Source organism: Harpegnathos saltator, unplaced genomic scaffold, assembly GCF_003227715.2.
Source record: "Harpegnathos saltator strain DR-91 unplaced genomic scaffold, Hsal_v8.6 scaffold211, whole genome shotgun sequence".
NCBI lineage: Eukaryota > Metazoa > Arthropoda > Insecta > Hymenoptera > Formicidae > Harpegnathos > Harpegnathos saltator.
In genome coordinates this window covers 43,132-65,041 of record NW_020229997.1, presented here as the reverse complement: position 1 = coordinate 65,041, position 21,910 = coordinate 43,132, and the positions used below count along the sequence as shown (strand labels likewise).

The window sequence follows — 21,910 nt, the reverse complement described above, 5'->3', positions numbered from 1 at the left end:
TCCTGAGGATGAATTTTCAACTATATTGATCGTGTTTCTGGCAGGACGAAGTGATCACACGGTCATTGGCGATGTTCGACTGCGCACTTTGATCTCCGGCTAAAGACGAGCCTCCAGTAGTCACCACGACGCCGCCGACGCCGCTTTCGACGACGACATTCTCGCAATCCCTCTCTCCATCGCCGCCGCTACCGTCCTATTCTCTACTACCACCTATCCCTCCACCCCTGCCCTCACAACCACCACCCGGGTATACCGTCCAGGATCAGGAACTTTATCTGCTCCTAGCCGCTCACTGGTGGAATCAACCCGAAGCGCCGCTCTTCTGCTAAGGGTAAGTAATCGCGTTAAATTTTTCCGATAACTCAAGGACCGAGATAGCTATCACCATAAAGTACTTTTATCTCCCATCTCTGTCCCTATCTCTCTTCCTTCCTCCCTTCTCTCTCTCTCTCTCTCTCTTCCCCCTCTCTCTTTTTATCTTCCTCCCTCCCTCCCTGCCCCTTCTTTCTCCTTTTCTTCTTTTCCCTCTCTCTCTCTTCCATCTTTCTTGCTTTTCCTACACTTTTTTTCTTCTTTCTCATGCATTCATGTCCTGTGATGAGCATTTCATTGTTATTGCATTTTCCGTACAATTCTGTTTATATAATTCCCATCATTTTCAAGAATATTACAACAGCTTGGGAGTAGAGAGAGCTCACGGGAATATAGAACATCATTTTGGCCACAGATTGCCTGAGAAATTTATATACGACGTAGGATATCTCCTAGGAGAAATCCTAAGAGAAAATTGGTCGAGAAGATGTAGTGTCAGAACTTCCTAATTGTCATTAATATCTTGTGTTAAGTTCTGATTATAAATTTATTTCAGAATTAGTTAAATTTATGTCAAATTAAGAAAATGAACAAAATTATCCTCTCAAATCTTAGCACGTTTGTTAGTATTAACGTCACATTAGTACATATATGCGACAGTGATGATTTTTTCTTTTTATGTCCTCATAAACAAACTAAATGTTTTATTTAATTATATAAAAATATATAGAGTGGGCTGTGGAAAAAGTTCCTCAAATGAACGATAATGAACGTATTAAAATTCTTAGCCACTCATCGCGGTTCTTGTGATTAATGACATCAAAAATGAAAAAATATATACACTTAAAATTCTTGTAAAACGTGAAATAAAAGATATATCCGTAAATTGACACTTATAATTGATTAACTCTTTGAAGCATCCTGGGATCACATAATCCCATCTTTTCTTTCTTCATTTTTAATTATTTAAGCTATCTTTTTGATATTTTCGTCCGAATTTTTTTCACTTCTAAGATATGTTAGGTATTGCTATACGTGCTAAAAATATACTGTCAATTTTTATTAAATTTAAGCATCCTGTAAATAAACAAATTACGTAAAATTATATTTTTCAGTAAAAATTCTTTTAACGGTGACCTATAAAAACAGTCATAATGAAATTTGTCCATTTATGTTTTTGAGGTCACCGATTGCGAATCCGGGATCAGAATTTCGAAATTCAAAATGGCGGATCCAATATGGTGGACAAAAATGTTCAGAATCTTTCGATTTCGACAGAAATAGATACATGGAGGTTTTTTGGATCGCTGATTATGAATTTATCAGATTTCCGAAATTCAAAATGGCGGATTCAATATAATGGACAAAAGTGTTCAAAATCCTTCGATTCTGACAGAAATAGGTACATGGAGATTTTTTGAGTCGCTGATCACGAATTTGTTATCAGATTTCCGAAATTAAAATTTATAATATCATATTAAAATTGGCCATCTGAAGTCGTCATATTGGATCCGCCATTTTGAATTTTTTAATTTCGACTCTGTATTTGTCATCTATGATCAAAAAAACATATATATGTAGAAGTATATACCGAGTTTGATACATATCCATAATATCATATCAAAGTTAGCCATTTGAAGTCGCCATATTGAATCCGCCATTTCGAATTTTAAAATTTTGACTCCAGATTCATAATCAGCGATCCAGAAAACCTCTATAATCAGTTTCTTTTATCATTGCATAGAAAAATTCATGCTTCAAAATGTTAAGCAGATTTATAAAATAATTCGATTAGACCTTTTGCTTTAATAATTAATAAATTACCATAAAATCATACTTAAATACTTTGTCGATAAAATATTTTTTTATACGAAGTTTCCATCGCGAAATTGCAAATCCAGATAGCACAATGACTTAGAGGAGACCGGAGCTGATTGATACAGTTTTTTTAATGAATTTTTTAAACGTAAGTAACAAATGCAAGATAAGCGGCATGAAAATTTGTTAATAGCTACATGCTTATACAACATAAAAATTTTATTTTCGATTGAATATTTCTATTACCTTTGTTGCATCAATGAAAAATATAAGGCGATATCATTTGAAACAACCAACTCATATATGAGTTGTTACAGTTATCGGGGTCAGTTGTTACAGATCTCTGCATTTCAAAGAATAATACATTTAATGACTAATCATTAAATAAATGAAAAATGTGCATAACATAACTATTAATATTTTGCAGGTAAAATATATATATTCATATAACATTAACAATATAAACATAAACATATTTATCAATGCTTTATAAAAATTTATAAAAATAAAAGCATATTTGTCATTTTTCAGTCTCATCTTTCTCTTTCATAAATCACAACAACATCAAAATAAAAATATTAGTTATAAAATGTTGTACTAGTAAAGACTATAAATACTTGACATAATTTTCAATTTTCCGTTTGAAAACGAAAATGTAAAATAAAACATTTAAATTTGTATGATTTAAAGTGTAATCAAGTAGTAAAAGTTATACGTGCTGAATTTCGTTAAATAAGATAAACTTATATCTTGCTAAAAATTTAACTTTGTTTTTATTGGGGACTTAAATAAGTTCTCGCTGTTTCCCGAGATGGTGTTATCTTAGCCTTTTTGCATCGAGCAATACTACAGCCAACTTCATCGTGAAGCTCCACCATTAGGCTCGAAGTGACAGTATATGTTATTCCGACGAAGCGTAAACAACATATTTTTTCATAGCGTTAAACATATCGAATTTCATGCCAAAAAAAGAGTATTTGCGGGGAATTTTACTGCATTACTTTTTTCAAAAAAATCTGCAGCTGAAACACATAGAATTCTTGTGGAGACTTACGGCAACCATGCTCTGTCGGAAACAACATGCAGAGATTGGTTTAGACGCTTTAAAAATAATGATTTTGATGTTGAAGATAAAGAACGCTCTGGCGCACCGAAAAAGTTTGAAGGCGAAGAATTGGAAGCATTACTCGATGAAGACCCATGTCGCAAAATGAACTCGCAGAATCATTAGGAGTTGATCACACAATAGTTGCCAAAACGTTTAAAAGCATTAGGAATGATTCAAAAGCAAGAAAATTGGGTGCCGTATGAATTGAAGCCGAGAGACGTCGAACGGCGTTTTTCACATGTGAACAGCTGCTCCAACGGCAGAAAAGGAAAAGTTTTTTGCATCGTATCGTGACTGGCGATGAAAAGTGTATACACTACGATAACCCAAAGCGTAGAAAATCGTGGGGTAAGCCCGGCCATGTATCAACATCGACGAAGCTGAATATCCAATTTCAAGCTCATGCTCTGTATTTGGTGGGACCAGCTGGGTGTAGTATATTATAAGCTCCTCAAACCCAACGAAACCATCACGGGAGATCGCTATCGATTACGATTGATGCGTTTGAGCTGGGCATTGAAGGAAAAACTGCTACAATACGAGGAGAGACACGACAAAGTAATTTTGCAGCATGACAACGCTCGGCCACATGTTGCAAAACCAGTCAAAACCTATTTGGAAACGCTCAAATAGGAAGTCCTACCTCACCCGTCGTATTCACCGGACATTGCTCCTTCCGATTACCACTTGTTCCGACCGATGACTCTTGGCCTGGCTGAGCAGCACTTCCATTCTTATGAAGATGCCAAAAAATGGGTCGATTCTTAGATAACCTCAATATATAAGTCGTTCTTTCGACATGGTATTCATATGACTACTATCCCATGGCTCGTGGTTGCAGAGATATACAATTTTCAAATCGGGTCATTCTTTTTGAAACACCGTGTATATTTCAGAAACTGCATGTGGCGTTTGCGCATACCAGGTATGTAAATATGAAACCGGAATATTTGTATAGAAAATACACGTTTATTGTATGAAAATGATAAAAAATGTTTTATTCGAAGTATTGTCCATCGCTAGCTATACATTTTTCTCAACTGTCTGAATTTGTGAATGCCACGGCCAAAAAAACTTGCTCTTTTGAGGCAAACCAGTCATCGAGCCATTTTCGTACATTTTCGTAAGAAGTGAAGCGCTGCTCAGCAAGTGCGTGTCCCATCGATGCAAATAAGTATTAATCGGACGGAACCAAGTCTGGTGAGTAAGTCGCATGCGAAAATATTTCCCAACTAAACGCCTCAATCGTTTCCTTGACCAGTTTTGCTGTGTGTGATGGTGCATTATCATGAAGCAAAATCACTTTGTGTTGCTTTTTTTGATATTCTGGTCGTTTTTCACGCAAAGCTTGATTCAAATCGATCATTTGTTGTCGGTAGCGTTCAGTATTAACGGTTTCGCCAAGTTTTAGTAGTTCATAATAGATCACACCCTTCTAATCCCACCAAACACAAAGCATTCTCTTCCGTCCATAGTGATTTGGCCTTGCAGTCGATGTCGATGATTCGCCTGGAGTTACCCATGATTTTTTACGCTTAGGATTCTCAAAATATATCCACTTTTCATCGCCAGTCACAATTCGATGAAGAAATGATTTTCCTTTGTATCTGGCGAGCAGCATTTCGCAAGTGGTTTTTCGGTTTTCCTGCTGTCTTTCATTCAGTTCATGTGGAACCCATTTTTTCATCTTCTGGATCTTTCCCATGGCTTTCAAACGTATGAAGACGGCTTCTCGTGTCACATTTAATTGATCCGCGAGTTGTTGTTGCGTTTGAGCGTCATCCTCGTCCAACAATGCTTGCAATTCGCTGTCTTCAAACTTTTTCGGTGGTCTTCCACGTTCTTCGTTTCTCGCGTCAAAATCACTACGTTTGAATTTTTTAAACCACTCAAAGCACTGTGATTTACTAAGAGCATGCCACCGTAAGCTTCGACAAGCATTCGATGCGATTCTGCAGCAGTTTTCTTCAAATGGTAACAGAAAATCAATGCTGTCCGCAAATCGTAGCTTCCAGGCACAAAATTCGACATGTTCAACGCTATTACAAACTATGCTGTTGTATAAAACTTGTATTGTTGTGAGTTGAAAATCTTTGTCAGATGTCAACAAATGGAAATGACGCCAATGACGCGATTTGATGGGAACTACATTGACAGCTAGGGCTATCTATGGGCAAATTCCGGTTTCATATTTACAAACCTGGTATATCTGATTTATTTTACTTTTGACTACCAAAACTAGAAATGTTTTGTAACGAGTGAGCCAAATACTCGCTCGTTACGCACTAAAACGCACAGCCGCCAGATAGGCGGCAAACCGCCGTACAGGGCACGGCTCCTGAGCCGGCAACCCGTCAAGCAGGCCCGACACAGCCGAACACGACCAACGTTGTCCGAATGCCGTAAGCACCGGAAGCGACGCGCAAGCACGCGAGCTTCCGGCCGAAGATAGCCGAACGGGCCGCCGAAGGCGCCAAACCGGGGGTATAAATACCGGCGAGCGAGCAGTCCGAAGGATTACTCGACCACTGGGCCGCTCCGAGAGAAGACCTAGGAAGAGAAGACCATAGGAAGGGACGACGAAGAGACACCGTTCGCAATCTCCTGCCGTTTCCTACCACTCCTAACTTACAGGTCGGCGAAGACCGTCCCTGCAGCTGGATTCTGTAACTCGTTATTGGAGTTAACGACACTTTCGTTATCGTTGCGCAGCTTTTCTACGGTATACAAAAGCTGCGCAACGATAACGAAAGTGTCGTTAACTCCAATAACAAGTTACAGAATCCAGCTGCTGGGGCTGTATTCCGTACCTGCATATCGACAGTTGTCGGTGTCGTTAGCGGCATTGCGCAGGTTTTTCATATAACAAAAAAGCTGCGCAATACTGCTAACGACACCGACAACTATCGGTATACGAGTACGGAATACAGTCCTTGCCACGGAACTCGTGGTCTCCTACCGCTCCTAACTTACGGGTCGGCGAAAACCGTCCCCGCCACGGAACTCGTGGTCTCCTATCGCTCCTAACCTACGGGTCGGTGAAGACCATAGACATAGTATATCTAGACTGCGCGTTCTCCCAAATTTCAAGAGTGGGGGGTATAACTCGGGTAGTCCCTCCCCGACACCCCGGCAGCAACTGCCTCCCCTATACCCCTTCCATCGAGACTGTGCGAGAGAAAACGAACAGTAAAAACAGAGTATATCTTTTTATACGTGAGCTATATCCCCACTCCTCGAACATGCAGTCTAGATATACTATGTCTATGGTGAAGACTGTCCCCGCCACGGAACACGGAATTCGTGGTCTCCTACTGCTCCTAACCTACGGGTCGGCGAAGACCGTCCCGCCACGGAACTCGTAATCTCCTACCGCTCCTAACCTACGGGTCGGTGAAGACCGCCCCAGCCTCAGCACACAGGGCGAGAGCCAGGACTACCACGAACGACCAAGGAAGGCAGGCGAGGGCCCTACGGACCGGGAGCCAAAAAACGCGATCGACATTCGAGAGTAGAGCCATCCATGGTCCGGGTCCCTCGGCAGACTGGCTCGAGCAGCAGCAACCAAATGAACGGGCGAACCCCAGTCGCACCCAACCATTTGTACCAAGTGTAAATACGATAGGGCGAAGCCCCAAATAAAACCTCACCCCCGAATCTTGAGTACCTGCCCTTACTCATCTCCCCGCGAATTCTGGCGCCGGCGAGCAAGACCGGGCACCGCGACAAGTAACAGGAGAAAATGGAAACTTTTACAATTTTGTTTCTAAAAATACACTAGTTAGCCTGAAATAACTTACTACATTCTGACCGCAATGTTTTTGCAGAATTACTATATTTTTTATGCAATTTTATCATTTTGTAATAATTTTAAATGTATCAACCATCCCCGGTCTTACCTACTCTGGAGATCCAAAGGACATCCAAAACAAACATCGTGGATATCAAATTTTATCCCGGGGTATACTTTGGATGTCTTGAGCAAGAAAAGTGATAGCTGAATATTATATTGAATTAGCCTTTATGATATCTAGCGGATCTGTATGATATCCTGAGGATATCTTATCGGATATCGAAAAACTTTATGTATATCTATGAAAATTTCTTATAAGGAAACACGTGAAAGTGCCTCCCTCCGATATTGATGCGCTTAAATATGTTGTAATTTAGACCAAAATAAGGGACGCAATTTTTTTTTATACGTGTCCAATCGGCCTTTTAAAGGGAAAAACACCCCTTTGAAAAAAATGGCATTTTTTTCGAAACATGTATCATCAAAAGCATAAGAGATAGAAAAAAAGCTCCGAATAAAAGTTTAATGGTTTGAAGAATACCTTATAACGGCGTTCTTATTTTTTATATTAAAATTTTAAATATACTCTTACCATTTACTAATTTTAATCCACAAATTTTATTTCTACCAAATAAAAGGATATTTTATGCCGAATTCAATCATTATATTAATGCTATTTTCTGATATACGGACTTTTCGTAAAAATAAGTAGAACATCTGTATATACTCGTAACGTTGTACGTAACTACCTATTCCACTCGATACATACATGCAACATGTTCTCTTCGAACTTTTTCATAGTAAGAGACAATTAGCATTGATATACAGAATATACAGGGTGCTTCAGAAATAGTTGGCCAAACTTTAAAGGCATATTCCACTCATTATAAGGATAAAATAAAGAATATAAACATGGGTTCGGAAATGGGGTTTCCTTTCCAAGTTATAAACATTTCTTATTTATTTTACTTATAGACTTTAACAACATTTGAACTACAAGAACATTTCATTACATAAATTACTTGAAATGATTTCCTTCCATATTGATGCATGCCTCGCATCGACGTCGCATGGATTGTCGAAGACGTTCAGAAATTCCCGGAATATTTCATATTTTGTCACACAAAACGATAATACGATTTCGAAGTACTTCCACAATAGTAACAGGAGTATCATAAACGAGAATCTTAAGATATCTCCATAAATAAAAATCCAAAGGGTTCAAATCGGGAGAACGTGCAGGCCAAACGATGGATTTTTCGTTATCAATCCATCTATTCATGTAATATTATTCAGGAATTCTCGAGTAATGCGACTGAAATAAAAAAATGTTTATAACTTGAAAAAGAAAAGTTTCCAAACCTATGTTTATATGACTTTTTCTCATCCTTACAATGAGTATAATATGAGTATAATATGAGTATAATATGCTCTTAAAGTTTGGCCAACTATTTCTAAAGCACCCTGTATAATCATAAAACATTTCAATATATAATAACAATAATAAAATACTAATTATTTTATATACAACAATAGTGATATATTCCCATATTTTGTAAAATTTTTTATAAAAAGAAATATATGCACTCTGAAAATGAATTTTTATTTGTAATAAGTTTATGTATTCATTTTTTGTAGTATTTGACGTAACTACGACAGAAGCGATACATAGCAAGATTAATTATATTTATTAACGCTATATAAGTCCGGAAAAATATTCAACGCATATAGTAGCACTGTTAGACATTATCCTCCCACAATTTAATAATCGCATGTATAAGACGTTACTTAATAAAGTATATATCATTAAGTACATATTATTAATAAAGTATATATCATGGAATACAAAATATATAATAATAGAATGCAATACTAACAAACATTATAATTTTATTTATTTATTTATTACTATATTATTTATTTGTATATGTATTATTTATGTATGTTTATATTATTTATTTACATATTATTTTGTTTATTTATGGTTCATACATATTGCATATATGATGATCATGAAAGAAATGTTGAATACAAAGCGATTTCTTATATCAAACGCAAGCAATTACAGCAATGTCGAAAATATCTTATATAATATTGCTTTGTTAGATTTCTGTTTAAAAAGAAAAGTTTACAGGTTTTTCTAGTGCTCATAATTTTTCTCCTATATAATCACTTTTATACTATGAAATTATTGCAACTCTGTTATCGCTTCCGTCGTAGTTACGTTAAATAGTACAAAAAATAGACATAAACTTATTACAAATAAAAATTCATTTTTAGAGAGTATATAGTACGTAGGTGCGGCGAGATAAAACAACGAATAACGACGCGTTGTCCTTCCCCTCGCCGCGCATCGGCAACAGTTTCTGAATCGACTGGGCTGTGGCCTGAGCAGCTGTAACGCTTCTCTATCTTCTATGTCGGCGCGCTTCCACTCTCTCTTTCCTCAGATTTCTGTCATTAATAATTCGATAATTATTGCGAATCCCATAGTATAGGACTTTTATGTTTGTCTTAACCCAATCTACCTTCACACTTTAGGTTGGCAGCTAATTACCGGACACCCTATATAAAGATGTTCCTACCTATTTTTTGAATAGTCCGTATGTTGGAAAGTAACATTAATATAATAGTTGGATTCGGCATAAAATAACTTCATTTCGTACAAATAAAATTTTTGGAATATGAAAAAAAATTGGTAAATAGTGGAGTATGTTTGAAATTTTGACATTAACAAAATGAAAACGCCGTTATAAAGTATTCTTCAAACTATTTAATTTTTATTCGGAAATTTTTTTCTATTTCTTATAATTTGATAGTATATGTTCCGAAAGAAAAATACCGATTTCTTCAAAGTGGTATTTTATTCTTTAAAAGGCTAATTGAGCACCTATAAAAAAATTGTGTCCCTTATTCTGATTTAGATTACAATATATTTCAAGCTCATCAAAATTAAAGGGAGACATTTATATGTATTCTTTGTTAGTCGTCTAAAAGAAAAAAAGAAAAACAATATATTGAATTTGTTGATTTCAATATGTCGAGTTGTCTTCTCTGTTTGAATTATAAATATAAGGAAAAATGCATCTAACTTGCGGTATCCAAATATCGCAACGATTCGCATACCCATGTTTGTAGAAATGAGTTTTAACGCTATATTTCGAGTATCTCTTCAATCTCCCGAGTCGTTTAATGTGGTTTATTTTTCACTAGTGTCTTTATTTGATATCATCAATCTTAGTTGGTTTTTTCAAAAGTGTAGCATCTTTGAAAAATTTTCTGTATGAAATTTCGTAACTAAATTGAGGCAGTAAATTATTTATAGCTTCTTCTCTGTATGTCATATATATTTTCTTTCCGGTTTGCACCGCATTTTTAGAAAATAATAATAAAGCATAATGTGTCGACGATGCACTTCATTTCCTTACATCTCTAAACTTATACCAAACATAATCAACACAATCAATTTCCATACTTCTTTTCTTAATAATATACTGAAATATTAACTTAAGTTATACAGGTTGCGTAAAAAGTTCGCGGAGCGGCATCTACAGGGTGTCCCATAATTGTAGGACACGAACTCCATAGCGGCATAGAGCTAAGCGGGAGGAACAAAAAAGTCCTTTTTCATTTAGCGATATCTCACATAGTTTTTTAGTAATAACCGCGTAAAGTTTGGCGTTTGTCACACCCATCGCGACCTATAGACGCTCCGCGGCGAGCTGTGTGCGTCGGGGCTAAGCGATAAGGCGGCGCGCGTTGACTGCCGCGCCGGCGATGGCGTTTTGATGCTTTGACGCCGTCGACGCGCGGCCAGGCGATGATGAACGCGCCGCGTGTACGCTGCAAATCTCAGCGTATTTTCTCTTTGCCAAAAGTGTGTGGAGCACACTTTTGGGTTGCAGGCGTTAATTAAACGTTTATTAAACACGACGACAAATGCGAATTAAACGCAATTGCGCGTGTTAAAATTACTTTTTCGCGTAGAAATACTATCATTTCCACACCACCTATGAGGTAGATAGCTTGGTGCGTTTTTTTTTACGTGGTTTCCCCAGTAAGCCTAATTCACGGTTACTGATTAGTGTAGTAACTGTTCGAAGTGCCTTCCTCCAACTTGTAAGCAGAGTTCAGCTCTTTGTGTTATCTCTTGCATCGCACGGTACGCCATATCCGGTGTGATGGTAGCGAAGGCCGTAATAATTGCTGCACGTACCTCCTCTTCTGTACCATCGCGCCGTTGCTCGACTAAGGATTTGACGTATCCCCATACAAAATAATCGAGAACGTTCAAATCCGGCGACCGTGCCGGCCAAGTGATTGGGCCACCGCGACCCATCTACCTGTCCGGAAAACGCATATTTAATATTTCTCGCACTGCACGCGAAGAGTGCGCGGGAACCCCGTCGTGCTGGAATATCATAGTTTCGCGTACGCAGAGAGGAACGTCCTCGAAGAGAAGAGGTAGCTCGTTCTCAAAGAATTCCGCGTACCTCTGCCCATTAAGACGTGGCGGTAAAAAAAATGGGCCGATCTAAAAATAATTACCACATTTAAATAATTATACGCGTAATAAAACATGTTCTGCATGTTGCAAATTACAAGAATACGTACTACTCTGTCCGCAATTACTCCTGCCCACACGTTCACCGACCACCGGTATTGAAAAGCGCATTGCCGAACGGCGTGAGGATTTTCGGATTGCCACAGCTATGTGTTGCAAGAATTAAACACGCCGTTCGGTGTGAAAGTCGCCTTATCCGTCCACAGAAAACGGTCGGGAAATGATTGATTTTGCCGACACTGTGCGAGGAGACCTGCACGTGTTTCACGTAGATATATTAACATTTTTTAATTTAGTCCTTTATAAAAATAATAAACATACCTGCACAAAAGTGCGCTCGCGGTGCTTCATCACGTGGAAGTAATTGTTGCATGCGTCGATAACGGTAGGACCGCAAATTATTTTGACGCAAGATGCGATGCACCACAGATTTGGATAAATGTAGGCGTCTCGATAATTCGCGCACACTACATCCGGGATCGTTCTCGATCTCGCGCCAATACTCTCTCCTCGTCGCGGATCGAATGCAGGATGGGTGCACCAGCGCGAAGTTTATGGACCGGCAGGAGACTCCCCGTTTCCTTTGCTCGTCTTACGCAAAATCTAATAGTATTTCGCGAAGGATGCCGCGCGCGATTAGGATATCGCTGTGCGTAAAGACGCGCCGCGACATGATCGCTATAATCCGCCCTCGCGTAGCACATCAACATATCAAAATATTCTTCCGCTGTGAAATCTATTGTTTTAAGGCTGTGATGCGCGGAACACTTCACAGAAGCTACTGCCGTTAAGAACGTTTTTTGTAGGCGATAGAGAAAAACAGTTGAACATCTGAGAAACGATCTTCAACAACGCACAGCGATATCCTAATCGCGCGCGGCATCCTTCGCGAAATACTATTAGAATTTGCGTAAGACGAGCAAAAGGAAACGGGGAGTCTCCTGCCGGTCCATAAACTTCGCGCTGGTGCACCCGTCCTGCATTCGATCCGCGACGAGGAGAGAGTATTGGCGCGAGATCGAGAACGATCCCGGATGTAGTGTGCGCGAATTATCGAGACGCCTACATTTATCCAAATCTGTGGTGCATCGCATCTTGCGTCAAAATAATTTGCGGCCCTACCGTTATCGACGCATGCAACAATTACTTCCACGTGATGAAGCACCGCGAGCGCACTTTTGTGCAGGTATGTTTATTATTTTTATAAAGGACTAAATTAAAAAATGTTAATATATCTACGTGAAATACGTGCAGGTCTCCTCGCACAGTGTCGGCAAAATCAATCATTTCCCGACCGTTTTCTGTGGACGGATAAGGCGACTTTCACACCGAACGGCGTGTTTAATTCTTGCAACACATTGCTGTGGCAATCCGAGAATCCTCACGCCGTTCGGCAATGCGCTTTTCAATACCGGTGGTCGGTGAACGTGTGGGCAGGAGTAATTGCGGACAGAGTAGTATGTATTCTTGTAATTTGCAACATGCAGAACATGTTTTATTAAGCGTATAATTATTTAAATGTGGTAATTATTTTTAGATCGGCCCATTTTTTTTACCGCCACGTCTTAATGGGCAGAGGTACGCGGAATTCTTTGAGAACGAGCTACCTCTTCTCCTCGAGGACGTTCCTCTCTGCGCACGCGAAACTATGATATTCCAGCACGACGGGGTTCCCGCGCACTCTTCGCGTGCAGTGCGAGAAATATTAAATATGCGTTTTCCGGACAGGTAGATGGGTCGCGGTGGCCCAATCACTTGGCCGGCACGGTCGCCGGATTTGAACGTTCTCGATTATTTTGTATGGGGATACGTCAAATCCTTAGTCGAGCAACGGCGCGATGGTACAGAAGAGGAGGTACGTGCAGCAATTATTACGGCCTTCGCTACCATCGCACCGGATATGGCGTACCGTGCGATGCAAGAGATAACACGAAGAGCTGAACTCTGCTTACAAGTTGGAGGAAGGCACTTCGAACAGTTACTACACTAATCAGTAACCGTGAATTAGGCTTACTGGGGAAACCACGTAAAAAAAAAACGCACCAAGCTATCTACCTCATAGGTGGTGTGGAAATGATAGTATTTCTACGCGAAAAAGTAATTTTAACACGCATAATTGCGTTTAATTCGCATTTGTCGTCGTGTTTAATAAACGTTTAATTAACGCCTGCAACCCAAAAGTGTGCTCCACACACTTTTGGCAAAGAGAAAACACGCTTAGATTCAGGGTTGCCAGGTGTGGCGCATATCGCCAATGTGGCTCCTTGTTAAGTCGAAATGGCGCACAAATTTTTGAATTTGGCGCTTGGCGCATTTGTGGCTCCTTGAAAAAAATATTTGGCGCAATTATGGCTCCTCGTTGTATTTTTTACAAGTTAATACTGGGTGTATTCCGAACCGTAACCGCTCGGCTTATTTTTTTTTCTAGATTTTGGCAGCAAATTAACTGAGAAGTGTTCCGAACTCCTCATAGGCTATAAGTCTGTTCTTTTTAGCTGCACTGCTGAACTAGTGCAATAGGTTAGAATGAGACAAGTATAGTTTTTCTCACTCTAACCTATTGCACTAGTTCAGCAATGCAGCTAAAAAAAACAGACCTTATGAGTTCGGAACACTTCTCGGTTAATTTGCTGCCAACATTTAGAAAAAATAAAATAAACCGAACGATTCAGCACAAAAACAAGCATCATGTGACGTTGTGATATTGGACACTGTTTACAAAAAGAAAAAAATAGGCATATTTATTTCTGTGCGTCTTCCATTAACAATATTCCCGTTGGGCCTAAAACATGCCTAAAAGAACTGAAAAGATACGACAATTTAACCTCCAATGGATAAAGGAATCATGGGCTGAAGGTATGTTTTGTAATATTGATATATTGAAAATATATTTTGGAAGTTTTAAGAACTTATACATTTTTGGCTTTTAGGTTGGTTAATTGATGCCACTCAAGAAAATAGCTTGCACAATGCTTTCTGTAAAGTTTGCAAGTCATATATTAGAGCACATAAGAGTGACCTTCTCAGGCATACAGAACGTGCAACGCATAAAAATAATATGAAGAGTCTTGTGCCAGATATCAAGCAACAAAAACTGACAGACAAGAGTCATATTACTATTATCGCAAACGACGACAAGAAGACTAAATTATTGCTAGCTGTTTACATCGCACTTCACTCATCCATACATATTGATCATCTTACAGATGTATATAATCGTATTTCTAAAAATAAGTCTATAAGCTTCATCGTATTAAGTGTTCACTTCTAATTAAAAAAGTCATTACTCCAGCTATTTTTAAAGATCAGTTACATGATATAGGAGATAGTTCTTATTCTCTAATAGTCGACGAAAGCACAGATGTAACAACAATTAAATATTTATGTATCTGTGTACGTTATTTTAGCAAGAGGACAAGCAAAATTTTGGTCTGTTTTCTAGGGTTAGTTGAAGTAGAACGAGTGACCGCGACTTAGTAACTTATATTTAAAATTAAAAGAATTCTTAACAAATTGTGGATTAAAAATTATAAATATGATTGGACTAGGGACTGATGGATGCAAATAATCTTTGCGGACAATATAATTCTTTATACGCACGATTAAAAGAAGATAACCCTAAACTTCAACTCGTTCGATGTATTTGTCATTCGCTTAATAACGCATCGTCTAAAGCAGCTGAGGTTTTACCGTCAAATTTAGATTTCCTTTGCAGATGAGTTTATGCATGGTTTAGCCATAGTTCTCTTAGGAGAATAGAATATAAAAAATTATATGATATATTAAACAACGGTGAAAAACCTTTTCACAATTTTGTACAATTATGTTCAACACATTGGCTGTGCAGATATAACGTAATAAATATATTACTAGAACATTATGATGAACTAAAAACTCATTTCAGATTTGTTGTGAATAAAGAAAAATGTTATACAGCAAAAATGCTCAACGATATGCTGCATGATGAGACTAATTATTTATATTTTATTATTATTAAGCCCGTTCTTCATGAAATAAATAATGTAAATTGTATTTTTCAGTCGAATTATGTGGAAATAGGAAACGCAATTGAAGACTTAAAAAGACTTGTTTTCTTTATTTCTAAAAAAGTTTTAAAACCGATATTTACTAAAAACATTAACGACATTGTAAAGAATGTTAATAATGAACTTGCATATGTAGAAGCAAATGATATTGATTTCGGGATTGAGTATTATAAAAACTATCATAATATAAAAATGAATTTGTCAAAGAGTGATATTGATAACGTGCAACATCGAGCTGGTAATTATCTTAAAAAATTATTATTAGAATTAATTAAAAGATTGTCACTTAATATTGATTTATTTACAGGCATGCAACTTTTAAATCCAAAAGTCTGTCTTTCTACTACTACCAGACCAAAATTTTGTGATCTGTCCCTAATTGATACATTTATTAATGCAAATGATTTGAGTACAGCTGAAGTTGAATACAATTCATTAACTTCTGTTAACTGGAATCTTTTATATGGAGATAATATATATGAAAATAGTTTTATTTTCTGGCCTATTGTAGCACAACATAAAAATGCTGGAAATTCTTTAGTTTTTAATACAATAGCATAATATGTCTTGAAAATTTTAAGTTTGCCGATATCAAATGCAGTGGTTGAAAGAATGTTTAGTATTATGAATGTAACGAAAGACAAAATAAGGAACAGAATAGCAACAGAAATGTTAAATGCTTTACTCACTATTAAGTCTCATTGTTATGTCAACCAATATTGTTGTAGAAATTTTATTTGCACACAGCAAATGTTGGAAAATTTTAATAAACATATGTATTTATGTAAAAATGAAACTGCGCTTGAAGATAAACAATACGAGGAAGATTGCATACTATAGAGGCTGTGAATGAGACTGATGATATTGACTTTTGTATTAAAGAATATACTATAGAATATATTATAGAATAAGATGCATCTTAAATGCACTGTATAATAAACAATGATATTGTTCTTTAGTTTTCTTTTAATATGTGATATGTTCTATAATATTATCAGTGCAATATAGAATATAGAATCTTTTATTTCTAAGACTATATAAAAAAGTAAGACTAAAAAAAGTAATATATGTTTTCATAGGAAAATAAAATATCGTATTATCCTTTCCCCACATATATCCTTTCAACTGAAAAATATCGTATTAACTGTACTACTACTACCGGACTTAATTAAACTTTATTCGGTTTTTCTATACAGCATACTAGAAAAATACAAAATAATAGAATATTTACGATTAAGAGCTTTTTCGGATAGATCCATAAAATCTGTCTTATATGTCCTGTAATATGTTTTTAAACGTTTTCAAAGTTTGGCGCTATGTGGCGCTTTTGGTTGCCAAAACTGGCGCCTTGATGTATCAAAAACCTGACAACCCTGCTTAGATTTGCAGCGTACACGCGACGCGTTCATCATCGCCTGGCCGCGCGCCGACGGCGTCAAAGCGTCAAATCGCCATCGCCGGCGCGGCGGTCAACACATGCCGCCTTACCGCTCAGCTCCGACGCACACAGCTCGCCGCGGAGCGTCTATAGGTCGCGATGGGCGTGACAAACGCCAAACTTTACACGGTTATTACTAAAAAACTATGTGAGATATCGCTAAATGAAAGAAAACTTTTTTGTTCCTCCCGCTTAGCTCTATGCCGCTATGGAGTTCGTGTCCTACAATTATGGGACACCCTATATAAGTAAACGATAGAATTATAAATTGTAGTCGGTTATATAGAATCATTTTTCACATGAACCTAGGTTAGGTTTCATTTCCATCTGTCAACTCTTTCTGTGTTTACAAGCCAATTGAAGTTAACGTGTCAGTATATTTGTTTACAATGGAAAATTTGAAACAGCATGCAGTGATTGAGTTCTTTGTTAAAAAAGGTTTAAAGGCAATGGAAATTCATTCCTAGATGGTAAATGTGTTAGGGGAATCTGCTCCTTCAAAAACAATGGTTTGTAAATGGGCACTTGAGTTTCAACGTGGTCGTACAAGCATTGAAGATAATCCACGCAGTGGACGTCCAAAAAGCGCATCAACACCAGAAATCATTGAGCAAATACATGTTATTGTTTCTGAAGATCCAAGTGTGACTACGCATGAAATTACTCATACCATAGGCATTTCAGATGAACGGGTACGGCATATTTTGTATATAGAATTACAAATGAAAAAGGTGTTTGGAAAAGTGGTGCCGCATACATTAACAATTCAACAAAAACTCGCTCGAAAGCAAATTTCTTAGCGTCATTTGGATCGTTTTAAGAAGAATAAAACCGATTTTATGCGTCGTTTTATAACTATGGATGAGACTTGGATCTATCACCATGGTCCTAAATTGAAACAGGAACGTTTATAGTGCACTGAAGCTGGATGTTCAGCTACAAAACAAACAAAGCATGAAAGATTGGCAAAAAAGGTTCTGGCATCAATTTTTTGGAATGCTAGAGGGATTTTGTTAATTGACTATCTGGAAAAAGGTAAAACAATTAACTCTGAATATTATTGTAACCTTTTGGATCAATTGGACGCAAAAATTCGTAAGAAAATACCTGGTTTGCAGCACAAACAAATCATTTTTCACCAAGACAACGCACCTGCTCACAAAAGTGTTTTGTCAATGTCTAAATTCAATGAATTGAAGTACAAATTGCTTGATTATCCACCATATTCGCCAGATTTGGTACTCAGCGACTTCTATCTGTTCAGAAACCTGAAACAATTCCTCCGTGGAAAGCATTTTTTGTCGAATGAAGAAGCTATAGCAATCGTAGAGGCATATTTCGCAGATCTTCCAGAAACACACTTCCGCGATGGAATAAAATTATTGGAGAGTCATTGGGCCAAGTGTATTGAAGTTAATGGAGACTATATTGAAGAATAAAATCATTTTTAGAATTAGGTATTCTTTCAGTATTCTATTTCAGTTTCGCTCCGCGAACTTTTCACGCAACCTGTATATGCATACGTGAAGTTATCACCTGTTTTATTAAACGTGATTTTAACACTATTTATTGGAAAAATGGGAAGACTTATTAGCTAATCTAATACAAGGATAGCTTGAAAAGTTCTCGATCTGACAAAGAAAACACATGATTCTTTTTTATTTTTCAACATAGTTTTCTTTCAACCCAACACGTTTAGACCAACGATATCCTAACTTCCTTATATCTTCCGTACAATACAATTTCTTTAATCCTTCAAAGTAAACATTCTCCTCAGCGATGACCTCCATATTTGAAATGAATTTCTTTCCAGCGAGCCATTTCTTCATGTTTCATGGGAACAGATAAAAGTCACTAAGAGCTAAATCTGGTACGGTCGCAACAATCCGAAACACGATTCATAGAGTTTTACAACTACAATTGTGAACGGGTGTATTATCGTTATGAAAAAGTACATTTTTCTCTACCAGATAAGGACGTTTGGTTTTAATAGCGTCATCAGTTATTCCAGCTATGCTGTATAATACTCTCTGTTGAAAGTTTTGCCTTTTTCTAGATAGTCTGTAAGCATCACACCCTGCGAATCCTAAAAAGCAGTCGCCATTACTTTTGCAGCTTATAGAACTGTTTTTGTCTTGTTTGGAGCATTTTCACTCGCTTTCATCCATTGTTTGGACTATTGTTTCGTCTCTGGTGTGTAGTGATAAATTTATTTTGCATTAATAGTGATGAATCGTCGCAGAAACTCTGTTAAATGCGTTTGAATACGTCCAAGCACTCCTAAGAAACGTTCATTCGAATGCGTTTTTGATCGACCGTTAGCAAATGCGGCATCCATTGCGCTGATAGCTTTTTCACATGCATTTTGTGTAAGATGTTGTGAACACGATTTATTGAGATGTTCGCAAGCTCACACACTTTCACTCGTCGATCATTTAACATGACGTTGTGGATATTTTCGATGATTTCCTCAGTCGTAGCAGGCGACCTGAACGTTTATCGTCAAAAATGGACGACCGACCATGTTGGAATTTAGCAGTTCGTTTCTTCACTGTTAAAAACGATGGTGAAGAGTCTCTCAAAATAGAATCTAGCTCGTTTTTTTATTTCCGTTGGTGTAAACTTTTTAAAATGAAGTATTTTATTATTGCACGACATTTGACTTTATCCATTTTTCAAACATCACAACTTATTTGCTTTACTCGATCATAACAAATGAACTACTAGACGTATCTGCTTGAAACGTTACGATAAGCCTTGTGAAGAGTCAAATCTGAGAAAAATCATAGCCATTTGATGCTGGCATCATTTCTGTGTCAGGCCGAGGACTTTTCAAACTACCCTCATATATAGGACGTCTAAAAAGTCCCGGGTCGGTAAAATATCTTGAAAGCCAGGCATTTTAGAAAAATGTTTGGAACAAAAGTTGTATGGTTTCAACGGAGATATAAAACAATTATATAATTTATTTACAGATGGCGGCACTTTCGAAATACTCATTGCTCATAACTTTTCTTAAATGAAAATCTAAATTTTTTATTATAATATATCATCTTTTTGACCAATTAATTTTAACAACTTTTGATTGAAACATTTTTTTATTTGCCTTTTGGAAATTTCAAAATTATCAAATTAACAAAATTCAAGGCGCTATTATAACAATACATTCTTGAGATCAAATAAAGTAAAAAAGTCTAATACCACTTTTTCTTTCGGTATAAATAGTTAACGAGATATCGTAAGTTAAATATTGAAAAAGTTATCAAGTTTTCCTTAAATATCTTAAAAAATATTAGGCAAATGAAAAAATATTTTAGACAAAAGTTGTTAAAATTAATTGGTAAAAAGGTGATATAATAAAGAATTGGAGTTTCCATTTAAGAAAAGTAATGATCAGTGAGTATCTCGAAAGTGTCGCCATCTGTAAACAAATTATATAATTGTTTTATGTCTCCCTAGAAACTATACAACTTTTATTCGAAACATTTTTTTCTGAAATGTTTGGTTTTCGAGATATTTTACCGATCCAAGACACTGGGTCCTTTTTGGACACCCTGTATATAAGAATTATAAGAAAAATAGCGTGATCATGTGATTATGTGTTTATCTAACATTATGTTTTTGAAGATTATCTCTACGTTATCAATATTTTTAGAATGTATTTTGCGTTGCATTTCCTATGACATGTAACCTACTTTTTAAAATTCCTTTTTCTTTATGACTCTATAACTTTAACTTTACAATAATTTATTGATTATTAAATGAAAAGGAAAGTGTACGAATTATTTTACAAATTTATTTGATCGATTGCAATTGTCATTTTTTTAATATATCTTTTTATTTTGATATATGATGTTTGATATATGATTTTAATATATGATTTCAAAAATTTTGGTATATATTTTCTCACTTCTAACGTCACAAATCAGGTAAACAGGAACTTTAATATGTAAAAGTTTCAAAATTTTTATGTCCTTTCAAATCTTTTAGATTTCAAAAAATTTTGGTTTTCTTCTTTTAGGGCAATGCAATAACAACAAACGGAGGCACGATGCGCAAGTTGTCGTTTTTATCCTCGCCGGCCAAGAGACTAACAGAGCTTACTGGAGGCTCATCTGTTTTAAGAACAACAATACAAGGAATATCACGAGATCGCTGCTTCGCCAGCATTGGGATTTTGATTTTACGATGGAACGCGATGATTTTGCAATATTTCGACAAAGCCGGATATATTTCGGCAATCGTGGAACCGATAATTGGCATCAATTTCTGGCAGAAATTAAGCGGATTTACACAATCTGACGTCATTGACGGAGCGGATTTCAGTTTAAGATCAACTTTATTAATAAATGAGATAAGTACACTTGCTTATTATTGCAATTTCCCACAGTGCAGCATCTGAGAAGACACGTTCGGAAAGAAACGACAGAATGGTATCGATCTCTATAAGCACGAAAGTAGTTCTACAATGCATCATGAGAGAGAAGATCCTGAAGATGAGACACTGAAATGTCAAGCTGATTCATATCAAGTCGTAATGTCAGGAAATTCCAAAATGACAACCACGGTAACATCGACGATAAAAACAATAAAAACAGCGAAGGAAAAGGCATGCCTTTTGAAGAAGAAGAGCATATGCAGTTGCGGAATAGAAGACATGGCACAAGAACGAGGATTCCATATAATGCGTGAAATAGGATTCGATCTCTACGATCCTAATTTGTTCACGAGAGATTGGAAAATCGATAGGAGATATTCGGGGACTATCGCAACCAATATCACAGAGATGTAGCTGAACTTTTGAAATCATTATATTTCTATATAAAAA

General features: G+C 36.9%; 2 protein-coding genes across 2 annotated transcripts in view; both read left to right on the top strand.

Annotated features, from left to right (window-relative positions):
* LOC105187298 (Kv channel-interacting protein 1) overlaps positions 1–21,659 on the top strand; it is an 84,807-nt gene extending 63,148 nt beyond the window's left edge. The window contains exons 4-5 of the mRNA XM_025298227.1: positions 45–334; positions 21,104–21,659. Of these exons, the coding sequence (XP_025154012.1) occupies positions 45–92 (48 nt within the window). The 3' untranslated portion in view covers positions 93–334; positions 21,104–21,659. The remainder of the gene's footprint in view (positions 1–44; positions 335–21,103) is intronic.
* On the top strand, positions 14,177–14,996 carry LOC112588409 (uncharacterized). The gene is made up of 2 exons (XM_025298228.1): positions 14,177–14,454; positions 14,529–14,996. Exons 1-2 carry the CDS (start codon positions 14,388–14,390, stop codon positions 14,867–14,869), a joined length of 408 nt encoding a protein of 135 aa, XP_025154013.1. The 5' UTR covers positions 14,177–14,387; the 3' UTR covers positions 14,870–14,996.
* Positions 21,660–21,910: the final 251 nt, after the last annotated feature.